This window comes from Anabrus simplex, chromosome 4, assembly GCF_040414725.1.
Source record: "Anabrus simplex isolate iqAnaSimp1 chromosome 4, ASM4041472v1, whole genome shotgun sequence".
Taxonomy (NCBI): domain Eukaryota; kingdom Metazoa; phylum Arthropoda; class Insecta; order Orthoptera; family Tettigoniidae; genus Anabrus; species Anabrus simplex.
This window is the reverse complement of record NC_090268.1, coordinates 212,639,452-212,660,362: the sequence shown is the minus strand read 5'-3', so window position 1 is coordinate 212,660,362 and position 20,911 is coordinate 212,639,452. Positions and strand designations below refer to the sequence as shown.

Sequence of the window (20,911 nt, the reverse complement as noted above, 5' to 3'; positions counted from 1 at the left end):
GCGGTGCCACAGAAGTGCGATACAAGGTTTTTTTTTTGTTCGTCTAACAGACGAAAAATGAGCCGTGAATGATTAATGCACAATTTACGGTTCAATTTATAGCAATGTACAACTGTAAAACTGGGACACCTTATTCCTGAGAATTAGATTTCGACGTGGGGCCTTCCGAATTAGGTCATTGTTTACTCAAGCAGCAGATAAGAAAGTGTTTGATTAATTGCATTATACTGTAGGACCTGTACCGTATGTAGGCTACCAACTATGGTTGTCACATAGGATGCCAGGAATACATTCTCTCTATCTCTCAGTAATAGACATATTGTAGCCTACAACGTGAAAATTTGTTCGAAATTCTGCAAACTAACATTCAGAAAATGCACTATGATGCAAGTTCACAATATATATGCGTCAAAGTCAGAATAAAAGTCGTATTGTGCAATATTAAACGTACGAATATGCACTATTAAATCCAAAATCTTCCAAATATGCATTATGCATGAATTTTCTCCAAAAAATGCCAAAACATGCAAACATGCACGGAAAAAGAAGGGTTATTTGGTTTTGTTAAGCCGTGAAACGAATATTTGCAAAGTGTGAGAAGTGTAGCTAGCTTATTTAAAAACATGCATTTGCATGGAAATCCGGGCTCTAATCATCAAGCAACTGTTTTCCCACTTGCAGGAAATACTAGCAGTACAGTGATGGTTTCTTTTGTATTTCCGAATTGAAGTTCACAAACATTCTTCCACCATTTTGGTTCTATGACCTTTCCTGTTTTCGGACGCAAGCTAAAACTGGTCTCGTCACCGTTCATTACTCTGTCAGGATCTGAATGAATTTCTTCACTATTGGTGTACTTAAAATACTTTTTAAGCTCCCGAAACCATTTTCGTATCACTTCTTCCGTTACTACAGCACGTCCTTTCGTGACACCCTCCGGAACACAGTCTGCAAGAATATCATGCCCCACGAACCTGCTACGCAGGCGTAGCAGGGGGAGAGGTGATACTCCCATGTGGCGCGTCCCAGGTGGCAGATAGGGGGGTCCTAACCGGCTTGCCGGTGGACTTGAGGGAAATAAAATACCTCTCGCGGACCAGACACACACCCCCTGTGGGTGGGGAGGCTGACGAATAATACACCCACGGTATCCCCTGCCTGTCGTCAGAGGCGACTAAAAGGGGCGACCAAGGAATGATTGTATTAGAACCATGAAACTACTTTTGATTAGTACCATCACGCGCGGAACACCATCGGTCGCTTTTACTTGCGAGTAGTACCACTCTGTTAGGTACTCCATAGTTTTGTGATTCGTAGCACTCGAGTGGGGTTCAGTGTGGGTTTCCAGTACCCGTGAGTTGTGCTCATGTGTGCAATACCGTAGGTCTGGGCGTTGCCTGTGAGTTGTACCCGTGTGAGCGACACCACGTGTCTGGGCATAGCCTGTGAGTTGTACCACTATACGAGCGGCACCGTAGGTCTGCATTGCCAGTGATTAGTACCCACTCTGTAGGAACACCACGGGAATACCGGCGCCCGTGACTAGTACACCTAGGTGAGGAAACTCATCGGTTTGCGTTGGCTATGAGTGGCGCCATTGTGTGAGAAACACCATAGGTCGGCGTTACCTTTACGACGTACAATACTTGTGAGTAGTACCTTAATGTTTGGAACACCGTGAGTTTACGCTACCTTCGATTAGTACCGCAGCTTGAGAAATATCATGGCTCTCCTTTACTACCAATAAGTGCCATTAGCATCATTGTGCTTACAATCTTTTTTGAATCTGATTCACTGTGGTTTTTTTTTTTTGTTTTTGTTGTGTTCATGTCCATCCATTCATTCTTCATGACATTTTTTATTTTTTTTTATTTTGGTCTGGATGCTTTTCAATTTTTTGTTGTTATCTCATTTTGTACTATTAGGGGTCGATGACCTCGATGTTAGGTCCCTTTAAACAACAAGCATCTTCATAATCAATATCATGCCGTCGGCAGAAGTAGGCATACCACTTCTTTCCTGGTCATCCATCTGTAAATGGATTGAATAGGTTACCTTCCTTAATAATGCTTTGGAGAGTGTTCAGAAGATCATCCCTTTTTCTTGCAAAATCACATTTGCTTAACTGAATTAACCAGGCTACCAACTGCTTTTCCTCATCGTGGCTCAGTACAGTCTCGAGGCCCATTCCTTTGGTCCTTCTGGTCTCGCCCATGTAGTCTGTCTTGTAAAGTACCTCTAGGAACACCATAAAGATGACTGGCTTCTCTGACGCTCGATTTATGTTGCCGGATTGTAAATAAATCATCCGTTAAGGCTTGCTCTTCGTACTGATGAATTGGCCGTTTCATACCTTTAGATGGAGCCATGCGGAGTTTAGCATGAATCCTTATCTGCAAAATAACTGTTTATTCTTCATTAAGGGCATGTTACGGATATTAAGCTATTTTATGGGCTTTATGGGATGGCTGACTACTAGTTCATGAGACACCAGTAGTCAGCCTTCTTCTTTTCTGCATGGCTGACTACTGGGTTTTATGCGTTAAAAATAGTGCTCAAGTGCAGGACAATAAGAGTCAAGTTCTAGGCTTTTTAATGGAATTGGAAATGGTCCTTAAACATAATATAAGCCACAGCTCCAGTAGTCAGCCACCCAGGCTGACTGCTGGCTTCTATGTTTCAGTTCACTCTCCTATAGTCAGCCCCCTCGAAACACATTTTAAAGGATTAATTGTGTATTTTATAATATATAAGTACCATAATATGATTCTAAGTGCTTGTGAAATGAAATAACGACATCCTGACCTTCACAAAATATCACTAAGCGTTGTGCAATTCAAGATATTGTACCCCCTGTGGGTAGGGGACGCAGATCAAGAATACACCCACGGTATCCCCTGCCTGTCGTAAGAGGCGACTAAAAGGGGCTCAAGGGGCTGCCAACTTGGGAGTGTGGGTTGGAGACCACGGGCCCTTAGCTGAGTCCCGGCGTTGCTACCACTTACTTGTGCCAGGCTCACTTTCGTTTATCCTGTCCGACCTCCCTTGGTCAACTCTTGTTCTTTTCTGACCCCAGCGGTATTACAGCATTCGAGGCCTGAGGAGTCTTTCATTTTCACGCCTTCGTGGCCCTTGCCTTTCTTCATCCGTTACTTCATTTTTCGAAGTGACGGATCCCTTCTTTTTCATCTTTTTTTCTCTCTGTCTACCCCCTGTGGGTGGGGAATGCAGACAAAAAAATACCCACGGTATCCCCTGTCTGTCATGAGAGGTGACTAAAAGGGGCGACCAAGGGATGATTGCATTAGAACCATGAAACTACTTTTGATTAGTACCATCATGCAGGGAACTCCATGGGTCGCATTTACTTCCGAATAGTATCACTATATTAGGTACACAATAGGTTTGTGGTTAGTAGCAGCAGAGAGGGGTTCACTGTAGATTTCCAGTACCCAAGATTAGTACCATTGTGGTAAAAACAACGGGTCTGGGCGTTCCCTATGTGTTGTACCACTATATAGCGACACCGTGGGTCTGCGTTGCCTGTGATTAGTACCCACTATATGAGGAATACGACGGGAATACCGGCGCCTGTGATTAGTACACGTAGGTGAGGAACACCATCGGTTTGCGTTGCCAATGAGTGGCGCCATTATGTGAGAAATGCCATAAGCCTGCGTTACCTGTGTGATGTACAATACTTGTGAGTTGTACCATCATGTGTGGAACACCGTGAGTCTACACTATTTTTGATTAGTACCCCAACATGACAAATACCATGGTTGTACTTTACTAGCAACGTGTACCATTATGAGGGGCCGTTGACCTGGATTTTGGACCCCTTTAGACAAGAAGCATCATCATCATCATCATCAGGATTGTGCTTTAGAAGTGGTCCCTTGATCAGTAATACTATTTTTTATGATAGTTTTTGGGTCGGATCCACTGATCGTTTTAAATTCATATCTGTCAATTCATTCTTCATGACATTTTATATTTTGGTCAGTGGATGATTTTGAACTTTTAATTTGTCATTTCATTTCGTTCCATTAGGGGCCGATGACCTTCGATGTTAGGCCCCTTAAAACAACAAGCATCATCTCATCATCAGAATATCGTCACACATGATCAGCGCCTGCTACTGTAGCAACACGTTGCAAGGATGACTGCTACTTCATTTTTTTCCGGTAGAGGCCACTATTGGCAAGGGAAGCATGACACTGTGGCTGAGTACTGGGGAACCAACAGAAGGCGCTTGTATTGTCTGGTTTGTTTATTATTTTAATAAATATTCCATGATGGCTGACTGCTGACTGCCGTTTAATGTGACACCACTGGTTCTTCTTCTTGAGGCGCCTTCTCCTAGTGGAGGTTGGCGGTCCACATAGCCAGCTCCGAACGTGATTTTGCAGCATGGAAAGCATCTTCTGAAGTGCAGTTGTGCCATCTTCGGATGTCCTTCAATTCGAACTTTGTTGTTGTACACTTTGATCTTTCCAAAACTGTCGGGCTTTCTAGTCAAAGCAACGTTGAAAGAATTCGCCCCCGGACATCCGAATGGGGGAATAGAAACTCCGGATAATAATTTTACGTTAAACAGAGCCATACCATGTGAACTTAAAGGGATATCCTTCAGGATCTTTAATGTAGTGGTTTCCCGTTGCCTTCCACATCCTAATGACTCAGTGTCACCTGTTAGCTTGCTCTAGTATGTGCACGCTGCTAAACCAAGTTTTTTTTTTTTTTCCAAGTTGCTGTATATTGCACCGACCAAGTTTCCTGATGGGGAAAATGATGTAATGTGTCTGGTTGCATGTGTGTATCAGTGTTCAGGTCTAACGTAGAATTCTAACTACATAATGGACATCACAATATAATACAAATATTTATTGTAAAACCAGCTTGTGTTCGTTATTTTATGTTATTTTCGTTCAGTATAATATTCATGTTGCATACACCAGCTCATTGTATTAACTGTAGTCTGTTGGAGCTTCCTTCATGATACCAGATTCTTTAAAAACTAAAATACTGGCTCAATCCGGTAATATTTGAAGGTTCTTAAATACGTCAGTCTCATGTTGGTAGATTTACTGGCATGTAAAGTAACTCCTGCAGGACTGTTCCAGCCAATAACATTATAACTTAAATACTTTGAATAAAATGGCTGAAACTTAGTGATACTGTAATTAACTGTTAAATGTCCATTTTCTCCCTCCCCCCTCATTTCAGACTAAGGAATTCCCGGATTCTCCTGATTGGCTGTCGGGGTTTCGGTGCAGAGATCTGCAAGAATCTTGTCTTGGCTGGGGTCAAGTCGCTTGTTATATTGGACAGTGGAGATCTTACAGAAGAAGATGGCTGTGCCCAGTTTTTAGCTCCAAGAGATCAAATTGGTAGAAATGTAAGTATATACTGTTCGTTGAACTATAAGTTGGTGTTTTTTTTTTTTTCATAATAAGTTGTCTTCTGTGTTCACTGGTGGAATTTTATCCAGATGCCAAGTATGTATACAGCCGTGGAATTAAGCAATCTATGTATTAAGAGTTTACTAAAAACAGCTTTGGCAAATCCGTCTGTCCATTCTACTGGACCGATTTAGTTCACTTTTGTTTTATTCTGTCCAGAAATTACCTGCCGGTAAATCATGAGATATTGGTAAGTCTATAAGTTCAGCCAACTTTGAGTAACCTTAACATCAAAACACCACGAACCTGCTACGCAGGCGTAGCAGGGGGAGAGGTGATAGTCCCACGTGGCGCGTCCCAGGTGGCGGATATGGGGGTCCTAACCGGCTTGCCGGCGGACTTGAGGGAAATAAAATACCTCTCGCGGACCAAACACCCCCCCCCTGTGGGTGGGGGAGGCAGACGAATAATACACCCACGGTATCCCCTGCTTGTCGTGAGAGGCGACTAAAAGGGGCAACCAAGGGATGATTGTATTAGAACCATGAAACTACTTTTGATTCGTACCATCACGCGGGGTACACCACGGGTCGCCTTTACTTGCGAGTAGTACCACTCTGTTAGGTACTGAATAGTTTTGTGATTCTTAGCACTCAAGCGGGGTTCAGTGTGGGTTTCCAATACCCGTGAGTCGTACCCATGTGAGCAACACCACGGGTCTGGGCGTTGCTTGTGAGTTGTACCACTATATGAGCGACACCGTGGGTCTGTGTTGTCAGTGATTAGTACCCACTATATGAGGAACACCACGGGAATGCCGGCGCCCGTGATTAGTACACCTAGGTAAGGAACCTCATCGGTTTGCGTTGGCTATGAGTGGCGCCATTGTGTGAGAAACACCATAGGTATGCGATACATTTACGATGTTCAATACTTGTGAGTAGTACCTTAATGTTTGGAACACCGTGAGTTTACGCTACCTTTGATTAGTATCGCAGCTTGAGAAATACCATGGTTCTTCTTTACTAGCGTTAAGTGCCATTATCCGGGATCGTTGACGTAGATATTGGCCCATTCACACAAGCATCAACAATTCAGGATTGGGCTTTGGGAGCAGTCCCTTGGTCAGTAATATTGTTTCTGGGAATGTTAGGCATTGCACGTCTTATCCACTGATTGTTTTTAATTCATATTCATCAATTCATTACTCATCATCACGTTTTGTATTCGGGTCAGTGGATGAATTGTGTACTTTTAAATTGTAATTCCATTTCGTCTCATTTTGTACCATATGCGCTGATGACCTAGATGTTAGGCCCCTCTAAACAACAAGCATCATCATCATCATCATCATCAAAACATTAAATGATCACTCCAATAATTGTAGGCAAAAAGGGTTACTCTAACCCGCAATACATTCTGTACTTACCAGGTTGCTAAGCCACTTTCATTTATATTCTGATATATGTGATTTTCATCCTGAGTAATGTCATAGCTTGCAGCCATATTTGATTACTACCTATCAAGCTAGAGAATATACACTTCCTTTGATCATGGAAGCCACGAACCTGCTACGGTGGCGTAGCAGGGGGAGAGGTGATACTCCCACATGGCGCGTCCCAGGTGGCGGATAGAGGGGTCCTAACCGGCTTGCCCGTGGACTTGAGGGAAATAAAATACCTCTCGCGGACCAAACACACTACCCCCTGCGGGTGGAGGACGCACATGTAGGATACACCCGCGGTATCCCCTGCCTGTCGTAAGAGGCGACTAAAACGGGCGACCTAGTGGCGGACATGGAATGCGGTCTGGTATAATGTGTTGGACCTCCTGTGGGTGGGAGAGGCTGAATACATCCACCGGTAATCCCTGCCTGTCGTAGAGCGTCACGTAGCCATGGTCCTCTCTTTATTTTTTATTATTATTCCGAGGGTCAGAAGTAGACCATTTCAAAATTTTGACGTGCCTCTTACGTGTGCGATTACGCCCAAAATCCCGCAATTGCCCACCCAGGAACATTGCGGGTGTGAGCGTCGTGTACCTTGGCAGTAGTATCCGCCTGACAATACAGGTCCCCGCACAGCCGAATACCAGGACATATTTTTTTTTTTTTAAATTTTCTCTATATTTAGTGCTCTGTACACGCTATGGGGTACATGCTATTGCGGGTGACTGGAGGAAGGAAGTCCTAGTGCTCATTGCCTCAGTCATCCCGTATTAGGCATTGTCCAACGTCAGACCCCGGGTAGTACCTGCTATGACCAGGTGGGTGTTGCCTTGGCTGCTTAGTTAGGCTACAGAGACCCCTGGTCGGAGTGGGTGGTATCGGGGACGAATTTTTTGGGGCATGGCTTCCAAACGAAGTCGCCCCATCAAGCTGGTCCCCCACCTAAGTCTTTAACTTTTGCTTCCCTGAGAGGTTCAATTCCCTGGGAACATGCACAGCGTGAAGGAATGGGATCCAGCTTCCCTAGGTTTCTGGTCGCTACCAGAACCGTGGGCAGGATTTTAAGCTGGTAAAGTTGATCCTGTTTAGTAGACACATTGACGGCGTCTACGGTGACCTTGAGGACCTCAAGAAAACCCGCAACGGTAGTTTGCTTATGAAGACTCGTACAGCTCTGCAAGCTGATCAGTTGCTTAACTATGACCACTTTGGCAAAATCCCCGTCAAAGTGGAGGAGCATAAGTCCTTGAATCTGGCTCGCTGAGTCATCTTTCACCGCGACCTTATTTTGAACACTGACGACGAGTTGATGGAAGACATGAAGAACCGTGGTGTGAGACACGTCCGGCGCATTACGCGCAAGGTCAACGGTGAAGACGTTGCCACAGGTGCCTTCATTGTCTCTTTCAAGTTGTCAGTGTTACCAGAGAAATTCAAGGTAACAACTTATTGTTGCGATGTGAGGCCGTACATCCCACCTCCTATGCGATGCTATCAATGCCAGTGATTTGGATATATGATATCTCGCTGTTCGAATCAGTCTGTATGTTGTACATGTGGACGAGTGGCTCACGGTGCGGAGGAGTGCACAACCACGTACAAGTGCACTAACTGCTCTGATTTTCATTCTCCTCGGGATCGGAACTGTCCGACATATCTGAGTGAGAAGAAGATCCAGGAGATCAAGACCCTGGATGGTCTTTCCTACCAGGAAGCATGCCGTGTTTAATTCTACGAATATACCTGCCCGTACACTCGACTATAGCTTGTTAGCTCAGAGTCTTCCAGGTTCGTCATTTACAACATCGTCACCTGTGCTCATCGCTGCGCCCAAGGTGACTGTTGCTGCTCCCAGCAATGTCGCAAAGAGTAAAAACTCGAAGGGGGGACCACCCCACTTTCGACCAACCAGAAGTCTTACCTCAGTAGAAGTGAGTCCTTCTCCGCACATCGGGGCCAATAATAAGGAATAAAATTATATCCACACAGAACTTTACGATCACGGCCCCGATCTGACTTTAAATTCTGAAGCATTTAAATTTTAGTATACCATCTAAGGAATGCTTATTAAGTTTCAACAAATCTTTCACCAAGGAATACAAACCAAGTGTGCTTTTTACAACAAATAATATTTTAAGATTTTATAAGCAAAACTGGTATTTTCCATGAACATCAGCAAAAGAAATATGGACAATTTGACTGTTTTACCTGTCTTATGACACAATTTTAACAAAATTTGAAGATCTTATTTGTCAAAAATTTTAATGTCTCTTTCCAATTTTAATATTTATTTCTGATATATTAATATTAATTTATTATTAGCTGATGATGTCCCTTAGGGGACGAAACATGTCCTAGATATTAATAAATTATATATTGTATTGAATAGGCGGACCGCTTAATTATAATATTTAAGTTTATCTTGAATATTCATTGATTGATTATAGTCAATACGGGATTAGTATTACTTGAAATGAAGCTGTTAAAGCTGATCACTTGTCATATCTTTTTTCGTGACTTGTGAGTTTATATATACTGCCATTGCTGTTTTGTGGAAATCACTACTGTTACATCTGCAAATATAAGTAAAGCATATTTTCTTTTTTACTGTAGGATTGTAAATCTATTTGGTTAATACCAGGTAAGTAGAATTGTGGCATGTTCAAATAATGCATTTAATGGTGGGAATGACTTCAAGCTGGTGAAGTCGAAATTGTTCAGTAGGCATTTAGAATACATCCATGGTAATTTTAATGATGAAGAAACGCTCGAAGGTAGCTTGTTATTGAAGATGTGCACCGCAGCTGCAGCTGATCAGTTGTTCGATTGTAGTGTTAAATTACTTCATTTCTCATTGTATCTTGTACACTTCATTATGGCACTGCCAACAGTTTTTTCTTTTTCTTTATAATCACGTAACTTTTGGTGGAGTTTTTTGAGGATCTAACCAGTCTCCTGACTGAAGATTTAATATACATTTAATATAGATTTACCAGTATTGAAAAAGAGGTCCAACTACCATAATATGTTTTATGTCTTAATATCGAGGTAATGTGTTTAGTTACATGTTTATTTAAACCTGTTCAGGCTAACACTTAAGACTTGAAACAGGAGCTTGATATTGTCATTTTGCTGACATACGAGTATTTTTATCTATTTCAGTTTACGTCCTTATTTGAGCCACACATCCTAGTTTATGTCAAAATTAGTTACTGTTGTGTTGTGAATTTTGAAATCATCTTGTTTCTCTATATTATTCTCAAACATATGCTTATTAGAAAAAGTTGTTTGTAATTATGGTATTGGGGGATGCATGGGATTTGCACAGCTGTCAAAGGGGGCATCAACTAGAAAAGTTTGGAAACACTGCCCTACAAGAAACTAGAGATAAATTATTTTTAAAATGATTTATACAGTGTTAAAGACTGCTGTTAGTTCTGGGTGAGTAGTAACAAATTTAAATGCGAGTAATAAAAAGAAGAAGACCCACTGCGGGTGAGGGACACACATGCAGAATACACCCGCGGTATCGCCTGCCTGTCGTAAGAGGCGACTGAAAGGGACCCAAGGGGCTCTCAACTTGGGAGTGTGGGTTGGCGACCACGGGGCCCTTAGCTGAGTCTTTGCATTGCTTCCACTTGCTTGTGCCAGGCTCCTAACTTTAGTCTATCCTGTCCGACCTCCCTTGGTCAAATCTTGTTCTTTTCCGACCCCGACGGTATTGGAGCTTTCGAGGCCTAGAGAGTCTTTCATTTTCACGCCCTTCGTGGCCCTTGCCTTTCTTCGTCCGTCACTTCATTTTTCGAAGTGACGGCTCCCTTCTTTCTTCTTTTTTCTCTCTCTACCCCCTGTGGGTGGGGGTCGCAGACGAAAAATACACCCACGGTATCCCCTGCCTGTCGTAAGAGGCGACTAACAGGGGCGACTAAGGGATGACTGTCTTAGAACCATGAAACTACTTTTGATTAGTTCACGCGGGGAACACCATGGGTCGCCTTTACTTGCGAGTAGTACCACTACATTAGGTACACAATAGGTTTGTGATTACTGGCAGCAGTGTGTGTGTGTGGACTGTGGGTTTCCAGTACCCGTGAGTCGTACCCATGTGAGCAACACCACGGGTCTGGGCGTTGCCTGTGCTTAGTACCCACTGTGAGGAACACCACAGGAATACCGGCACCCGTGATTAGTACACCTAGGTGAGGAACCTCATCGGTTTGCATTGGATTTGAGTGGCACCATTGTGTGAGAAATACCGTTACCTGTACGATGTACAGTACTTGTGAGTAGTACCATAATGTTTGGAACACCGCGAGTTTACGCTACCTTTGATTAGTACTGCAACTTGAGAAATATCATGGTTCTCCTTTACTAGTGATAAGTGCCATTATCTGGGATCGTTGACATAGATATTGACCCAGTTAGACAAGCACCATCGATTCAGGATTGGGCTTTGGAAGCAGTCCCTTGATCAGTAATACTGTTTCTGGGAATGTGAGGCATTGCACGTCTTATCCACTGATTGTTTTAAATTCATATTCATCAGTTCATTCCTCATCATCATGTTTTGAATTCTGGTCAGTGGATGTATTTTGTACTTTTAAATTGTAATCGCATTTCGTCTCATTCATACTGTAGGGGCTGATGACCTAGATGTTAGGCCCCTCTAAACAACAAGCATCATTATCATTAAATGTATGTAAATATATGGACATATGGGTATAATCCTCTTCTTTCCTTCTGTTTCAGCGAGCAATAGCATCTCTGAAACGAGCTCAAGAATTGAACTCCATGGTTTCTATATCTGCAGATACTGATAATGTAGATGAAAAACCAGATTCATATTTTGCTGAGTTTGATGTTGTTTGTGCAACAGAATGTTCTTCTCAACAGCTCATTCGTATAGATCAAATCTGTCGAGAGAATTGTGTGAAATTCTTCTGTGGAGATGTATTTGGACTATTTGGCTACATGTTTGCTGATCTGCAGATCCATGAATTTGTAGAGTAAGTACACCAGGTTTTGACAACTTCAGTTCTCATGCCCAGTTTATGTGAATACAGTTATTCTTCGTTATAACGCCATCGTTTGTTCTGAGTCTAGTTGGCGTAATAAAGAGAGTGGCATTAAATCAAGGTCACATTTTAAAACGTTAATTGAATGACTTATGGTATGTAGTGATAAAATGTACAGAGATTTACTGGAATAGTATTAATTCAACACTTAATTTATGTAGGTATTCTGTTTTTGTACAGTACCATGACCTGTTACATGCAAATTTTATAATGTTATTGTAAGTTAAGTAGATCCTCTGTGGCTCAGGCGGCAGTGCGTTGACCTCTTGCCACTGTGTTCTGTGGTTCGATTTCTAGTCACTCCATGTGTGAGATTTGTGCTGGACAAAGCGGAGACGGGACAGGTTCTTCACTGGGTACTCCAGTTTTTCCTGTCATCTTCATTCCAGCATCACACCAATATCATTTCATTTAGTTTGTGTTAGTCATTAACCATTGGGCCAGAGGAGTGCAACAGGCTTCTGCAGCTGGCACAGTTCCTATCCTCGCCACTATTTGGGGGCTTGATTCATTCCATTCCTTACCCGCTCAAATGACTGGAAACACACCGTAGATTTTCATTTTCATAAGCAAAGTAAAGAACATTTATTCAGGTATGAACAACAATTTCATTGAAGCATACAGATACACAGACAGGACTGAAGTTCATAAGAGGTCAAGGTGAGCTACTGACCAGCTCTTTACCCTCAATTTGCTTTTTCCAGGATTCCAAAGATATTCTCAGAAACAGTCCATAGTATTAAGCCGTTGGGAAATTGCCATTGTATGCCATTATCCTTCATTCATAGTAGGTACGGTAAATCCCTTGGGATACGCCATTCGAGATAATGAGCCATCAGAATCAGTAGCATCCAGCCTGTTCACATTTCTAAGGATTTGGTAATAGCCATATTCCCATTTGAAGACAAATTCTCCGGGATTTTGCCAATTTTAAAATTAGCTGTTGGCGATCGATATATCGAGTACCCTTTTAAACATTGTACAACACTTCTATACCTGTGTTACCAATGGTGGTGGGTGGGGGTGTCATTATATCGAGGTATACTCTGCATGGCTCTACTTCTAAATTGACGTTTTGGACGATTTTGGCTCTGTCTGGTGGTTATGCACTGAAGCACAGACATCCAACCAATCCCAAGCTGCCATTCATATCGATTTATATCGGCAGAGTATGATCTCGAAACCTGGTTGCCAAGTCTGATATTTACATTCACCTCGTGGTTGACCTACCTCACTCAGCGTGTATGGTATTCGATACGGTTCGCAATCTTTTGCATTTTCTTTCAGTAATTAGTGTGTTTTTCATATTAGTCTTTATCTCTAGTATAGTACAGTATAGCGTAGTTTACAGTTTAGTACAGCATAAGTTAGTACAATTTAGGTTTAATTATTCAGAGTATAAAATAGCTGTAGTTTTATTTATGTCCGTGTATCAGTGTACTTAGTTCATCGTCTTTACCATGACTCAGTGTAGTTTGGGAAAGACAAGTGGCAAGAAATCGGGAGGTGTGGGACTAGGCACACCCTTGGGAAGCCAGGCCCTTGAAATTGTGTCCAACGTGTGTGAGTACTTTGAGAAAGAAAGGGAGAATGGTGCTACCTTGCTTCCCTTTGCACAAGCCGTACAGAGAACTGCTGACGCTACCAAAGTAAGTAAATACACAATAGTGGCAGTTGGAAAGGAGAAATACCACGCTGAGGAACAATCTCCTGGATCCTCTAAGTTTGAAATGCCGGGTAAGAATGGAATCGACCCACACCAGTGACAAACTTGGACAATTTCCAGAAAGATGCCGTTCGTCGGCATATTTATGACTAGTACCGCAGAAAAGACCACACCCTACTCTTGAGAAACTACGTGAGTTTCTAAGGGAAAGCGAACTATTTAAGGGAACAAGACTTCACTGAATGTTGTGGTAAAGGAACTGGGATTCCGTTACAAGAAATTAAACGGCCGGCGAGTATTAATGGAGAGAAGTGATATTGTGATATGGCGCTGCCGGTTTTTAAGAAGCGTTATGAAGGAAAAATTTGATTTGATTCTGTGGTTAGATGAAACATTGATCAATGCAAACCATACCATAGGAAAAGGCTGGATAGATGATTCTGTGGAAGATACAATGGCAGTGCCCAATGGAAATGGGGGGGAAGAATTATTTTGCTACATGCCGGTACTGCAAACGGATTTGTACCTATAACTGTTTAAATGTACTAAGGTCTAAGACTGGCGATTACCACGAGGAGATGAATAGTGTTAATTTTCAGAACTGGTTTGAATACACATTAATGAACAGCCTGTCTGAAAATTGTACGATAATGGACAACGCCCCCTACCATTCCGTAATTCAGGACAAAGTTCTGACAACGGCAGCAGAGAAGTCGATTCTTGCTCAGTGGTTAAGGAGGCACAACATTCCTGTGCGGGACGACATGAAGAAAGATGTACTGTTGCGGCTTGTGAAAGAAAACCCGCCACAATTTCCAGTGCATGTCGTGGATGAAATTGCAAGACTTAATGGACATAAAGTTATTCGACTTCCACCTTATCATTGCCATTTCAGTGCAATAGAGAAAATTTGGACTCAGATTAAGAGTTATGTTGATATAAAAAATAAGCGGTTTTTTATACCCGAGGTGGAAAACCTGCCGAAGCTGTGGTGAATGTTAGTGCCGATGACCGGTGGAAAGTTGTGCGCAGTACACAAAGATTAATATGTGAGGCGTGGGGAACTCTGTCGAAAGTTTAATAATATCTTTGGGAGCTGGTGATAGTGACAGTGATTCATTGTTGGAGGGTTCCAGTGACTGAGATCAGTGGAGTGTTCCCTCTGTAGGCCATAGCCTCCTTCCTGTGCCAACCATTAGCGGTGAGTGATGTGTTATTTCCTCATTACCGGGCGAGTTGGCCATGTGGTTAGAGGCGTGCGGCTGTGAGCTTGCAACAGGAAGATAGTGGGTTCGAATCCCACTGTCGGCAGCCCTGAAGATGGTTTTCCATGGTTTCCCATTTTCACACCAGGCAAATGCTGGGGCTGCACCTTAATTAAGGCCATGGCCACTTCCTTCCAACTCCTAGGCCTTTCCTATCCCATCGTTGCCATAAGACCTATCTGTGTCGGTGTGATGTAAAGCCACTAGCAAAAAAAATTTTTCCTCATTCTCCTTTATTTTTTATAATATATTCTCTTATTAGTGTCAGATGTTGTTAGTAAGTGTAGTTTTTGTGAATTTGTTTTCAATCCATATTCATTAGTTTTTCTGAGTAAAGTCTTACATTTTACAAGGGGTGTTTACCGCAGTTGTATTGCATCACCTGTTCTCGCGGGCGTAGTGCACTGGCAACATAGGAAAGGCGATGCTCATTTGTTTTGCGAAACTTCAATTTAGAAGTAAGGCTGTGCGAAGTATAGTTATGCTACTTCCATCAGGAATATCTGTTCGTTGCTCATCGTGGGCAATAACTGAGGTGGAGATATATAGGGCATTAACTGTACAATATATTGTGGTGTGAAAAACTTTCAGATGAAACAAGCTTCTATCTGTTGCATCTCAGAGAAGTTACTGGGATATCAGGAAAAATCATGGGATAGGAACAACGTAACATACAGAAATGATGGAGTGTATTGGAACTTGTCTGGCAAGGGGTGTTACTGTGGTAGTGTTGTAAAGGTAATAATAATAATAATAATAATAATAATAATAATAATAATAATAATAATAATAATAATAATAATAATAATAATAATAATAATAATTAGTATAGTATTAATGATAATGTGTACGTATGTTTACCCCTTAGTCCCTTTCATAATGGGGTCAGGAATGTGGTGAGATGGAATAATATGACACATTTTTACTGCGAGATGCCCTTCCTGATGTCAACCACACGAGGAGCTAATGAAGATGAAATGAATAACAGTGAATGAAATTTGGTAATGAGGTGAAAGGAATTAGCTATAATTTGTCATAAGGTCGTATTTTGAGCTATTTTCATAGAAACGTCATATTTCGGTCATATTTCGGAGGTTTGGTGTCAGCTGGAGCTGTGCAAAATCATTGTCAACTTTCCGAATGAGAACTAGTATTCACAAAACTGCTTTTTCATATCACACCTGTAGTTAATACAAGTGGAATACTGTGCCTCTTCTATCAAGATTGCGCAGAAATTGTTTTCCAACAGTTTATCAGAAAGTCTGGCATATAATAAGTCGATATTGAGTGCAATTACTCGTTTAGAACCTGCTAGCTTAGAAATTCATGCAATTATTGAAATTGTGAGAAGTGTTGAACTTTCAGCACAACAATCACGTGGAATATTTGGCTTCAGTGTAAAACGGAAACTTCAAAATGTGCTTAATCGAAGTGGCGGTTTTCGCTGTGCAAGCAAGATAAATGATGTTCTTAAAGAAGAAGGTACCAGTACATTTCAAGATGAGTGCATACTCGACAGTGGTGATTTAATATTATTTAAACATGCACTAATAACGTGTTGTGATGTAGAAAGGAGCTTCTCTTCTTACAAGAATGTGTTAAGTTATAATTAAAATAATGAAGTAGATTGTACAAGTTCCACCTTTTCAATACAAGATGTGTTGTTAATTAAGATTTATATTCATCTTATTGTTACAGTCTTCGACTGGGAATGCGGGATGCGTTCTGAATCCCAGTCTAAGTGGAAGCACCTCCTGACTAATGTACAAGTACTTAAATCACTTCCAGATGTCAGTTGAAAGTCTGTGAGCTCTGTTCCTAATAAAGCTTGCCGGTTTTACTTCACTATATGTCAAAGGTGTTGATGGTCCCCATCTGTTAATTGTTTTGTCTTTCCTGTCACTTTTCCTGCTGGAGGGAATACCTTCATTTTTCAAATTGCTGGACCTCTTCTATTTTCGTTTCTAGCAGTGCTAATAGAGGATGGTTGCCTAGTTGTCCTTCCTCTTAAAACAATAACCATCACCATCACTTTCTGGTCGGGGTGGGTTTTTAGTAACTCCCTGGCATTTCCATTTCATTACTACATCACTCACTGTTGAACATGGTTGAGTAGAAAGCATCAAAGGGCATACAAGACACTCATGTTATTGTTTTAAATTGCAAATTGTCATCTGCCCAAATGTCTATTCGTGCAACTCCTGTTATCAGATTTTTACTTCTGACAACAATGCCTTCAGTTTTCATTCTGTCTTCTGTAATATGTAACATGTAATTTGTTTCATTTTTTGTTCATCTTCAGCTTTTTTATATATATTTGCAGGGAAACGAAAGTATATCCTACAGGACGTAAAGGAGAAGATGGTGAACCTATAAGCAAACGAGCTAAGATGGAATCTGTGTCAGTTAGTTCCAAGAATACTGTAAAGTACGTTCCACTACAAGATGCACTGCATGTCGATTGGAAAAGTGATGAATACAGTAAACGGGTATCCAGAATGGATGCCTCATATTTTCTTATGAAAGGTATGGTTGTTTTAAACTAATTTATTTTCTATATCTGTTAATGTGGTCTGTCTATTTGCTGTTATAGACATCTACTCTTGGAGATTAACATTACACGTGAATTAAAGAAAGTACTTTTTTTTGAAGGGGAGAAATTGTATTACCATACTGGCAAAAAGCAAACTTTTGTATTTATTGTGTGTTTATGTTTTAGATGTGATCAGAAATAGTTTCACAGATTTAATTACAGACTGAAATACGTATCCAAAGTGGAATTTTATTTTGTCCCAACTTCTGTATGATTTAATGTATCTTTGTTAACATGTTCACTACCAGCTACTGAATGAACAGTTTAAATGCTTAGCCCACCATTTATATACTGAATTGTTTCAAACTCATGCTGTACATCACTGAATACTTTAGGAGATTCTCTAGTAGTGCTTTGGTATCTTACTTCCCAGGATGCAAGGGAACGCCGCACCTTCTGCAGTACCAACTGGTTTCACTGGTTTGTATTGATTTTTAAGTTACTCCTGTCGTAATCATTAAACTTAACAATACTTTTTAGCTCTGGGACATCTAACGGTGCTAATCACCTGACTGGCATATAAGTTAGTTTGTTTGCAAATACGAGGGTCGAGTCATAAGATATGGCAATTTTTTTCCTCGTAAAAAGGAGACAACACAGAAAATCTAAGATATGGATTTGGAAATACAGGGCATGTACTTATGCATAGTGCCTGAAGACAAATTCTGACTTCAGGAGATTCTTGTAGGAAAGTGATAGAACACTGGCCATTGCTAAACATTGTTTTATTATGGTATAGGCAGCAAATACACAAGACTACGTACAAAGGACAGGTCTCCACTGTTTACAGACCTTCGAAATAATCACACAAGGTTTCCACTGTGCATTGTCAGCGTTGGGGCAGACAATGAACACCATTCGGCAGTTGATACTTTACACCATTTGAACGTCTCCACCCACCTCGCCACTGTTCTTTAGGACATGGCATGCACACCTAATGCTTCCCGCAGCTCTGCATGGCATTGCCGCATTTCTGCTGTGGAGAACTGCTAGAGTTCTGACTCAGCCTACGTATATTTGAAAATAATCCTCAGGAGGAAACAAATAATTCACAAAGGACATTATCCAACAGAACATTTAGCTCTTTATTAGCTGTGAATGGTGGTGAAGTTGACCTGTACAGTGGATCTGTACCAGGTACTGAAACTTCTCCTGGGTCAAATACTGTACGTAGTTCTTCAAACTCTTTGTTGCTGTCACATTCTCCTTCCACTGATATAAATTCATAACCTAAGTCTTCATTGAGCAACACGTCCAATATTATCATTTAGACTTTCACGGCCTGTGTAACTATTCATGAGGTATATTTTTAGGCTTATGCCGTGTAATTAATGATAAAAACACACTCAACGCGTTTCGAAAGGAACCTTGCCTTTCTTCATCAGGAGACACAGAGAAATGATCAGTGTCAGGATAATTAAAGTTAGACTTAGACTTGAGAGTGGAATCAAGGATTTTATCCAGATTTATGCACCTCAATCAGGGAATGCAGGTGAATGTTTAGAAGAGTTTCTAGAAGAACTGGAAAGTTGTATTGAAGACAAAGAGGTAATAATAATGGGAGTCACGAATGCACATGTTGGAACAGACAAACAGGGAAAAGAAGAGATAATTGGCCCCTACAGTTAATAGAAACCAAGATAAAGGAGATTTAGTAATAGATTTTTGTAGAAGGAATAAATTAATTGTTGGCAATACGTGGTTTAGAAATAAGAACTCACAAAAGATAACTAGATATGGTTGCGGAGGTAGAAAGAAAAGGTAAAACATAGACAGCTGGAAGATGTGGCAGCAATGCCAAGAGCAGATTTCAAAGGAGACCATAAAGTGGTGGTAGCCAAATTAAGACTTGGTAAAATAACGAAGTTAATAGAAAAAAGGCAAAGAAAAATAAAGGGATGGAAGTTAAAAGAGAAAGAAATAAGGGAAAAATTTCAAGAGGATCTGAAGAAAGAAATTCCCAAAAATAACGTGAACAGTGTGGAAGAGGTATGGACATGTTTCAGAAATGGTTTTGTAAAGTGTGCAGTAAACACCTCTGGAAGACTACCAGGGATGAAAAAGGAAAAGGAGACTCCTTGGTGGAACAGGGTGGTAAAGGTAGCAGTTAAAGAGAAACAAATGACTTGGAGGAAGTGGATAGGCAGCAGTTGTACAGAGAATTGGCAGAAATGTAAAGAAGCCAAAAAGGTATGTAAGAAAATAGTACAAGAAGAGAAATGGAAGAGCTGGGAAGTTTCACAGAAACTTTACAGGAGGATATAAAGGGAAGTAAAAAGCTTTTGTATGGTTTGATGAAGAATAGTTAGAGAAATAGGGAAGATACAAAATTTTAAAAAACTAAAACAGGACAGATATTGATGTGAAGAAATGACATACCAAAAAGATGGGAAGAATACTTCTCAGAATTGCTAAATATTAAATACAGTGAACTGGTAGATGAGAATGTGGAAAGAAGAACTAGAAAAGGAGATATCGATGTTAGCAATAGAGGAAACCATACAAAAGATGAAGAGTGGTAAAGCAGCAGGAGTAGATGAGGTAACTACAGAAATGATAAAAGCAGCAGGACCAATAGGGCTACAGTGGCTGTATAGATTATTTAGAATAATCTAGAGGAAGAAAGAGGTCCCAGAAGAGATCTTTGAGAGAGTATTGGGAGAAAGACTGAGGAGGAAGCTAGAAGAAGAAATGAAGAAAAACAGTATGGTTTTAGGAAAGGCAGATGAACGTTTGACCTGATCTTGACATTAAAACATATGATGGAGAAACGGTGGGAGTTTGGAACAGACATGGTAATGACATTTATTGATATTGAGAAAGCTTATGACCGTGTGCCCAGGCAGTTGGTTTTGGACACATTAAGGAAAAAACAAGTTAACAGAGTGGAAGTGCAAATGATGAAGGCTATGTACAAAATTTGTGTTAGTCGTGTGAAGACTAGTATAGGAATAACAAAATGGTTTAAAGTTGAAACTGTTCTCCAGCAGGGAAGTGTACTATCTCCCATACAATTCATCATAGTCATGGATGAAATTCATAAGAACATTAAACAGAGATTGGGAAGACAGGCCACGTAAGTCATATTGTTTGCAGATGATATAGTGATAACGGGGTGAGGATGAAATAGAAGTGCAAAAACAAGTAGATGTATGGAATCAAGAGGTAGAAAAATTTGTGATGAAGGTAAGCACAGAGAAAAGTAAAACAATAGTGATGTAAAGGAAGGAAGGAAGAGGAAATATAAAACTGAAGTGTGATCACAGAAGATGGAAAGATAACCGAGGAAATTGGGAAAAGAATACAACAAGCAAACAGCTTCTACCAGAGTGTAAGGGGTATTTTGTGGAACCAAGACGTCCAGAATAAATGTATAAAAATATTATATTCATCCTCTTATGAACCCATACTAATTTATGCAGTTGGATCGTGGACTACAACAAAACGAGAGGAGAGTATA

At 40.9% G+C, this 20,911-nt stretch overlaps 1 protein-coding gene across 3 annotated transcripts in view; it reads left to right on the top strand.

Moving 5' to 3' along the window:
• LOC136872575 (SUMO-activating enzyme subunit 1) overlaps positions 1-20,911 on the top strand; it is a 189,178-nt gene that overhangs the window by 52,292 nt on the left and 115,975 nt on the right. For all 3 annotated transcript variants that reach the window (XM_068227208.1, XM_067146377.2, XM_067146378.2), the window contains exons 2-4: positions 5,230-5,401; positions 11,602-11,858; positions 17,182-17,384. In XM_068227208.1, the coding sequence (XP_068083309.1) occupies positions 5,230-5,401; positions 11,602-11,858; positions 17,182-17,384 (632 nt within the window). The remainder of the gene's footprint in view (positions 1-5,229; positions 5,402-11,601; positions 11,859-17,181; positions 17,385-20,911) is intronic.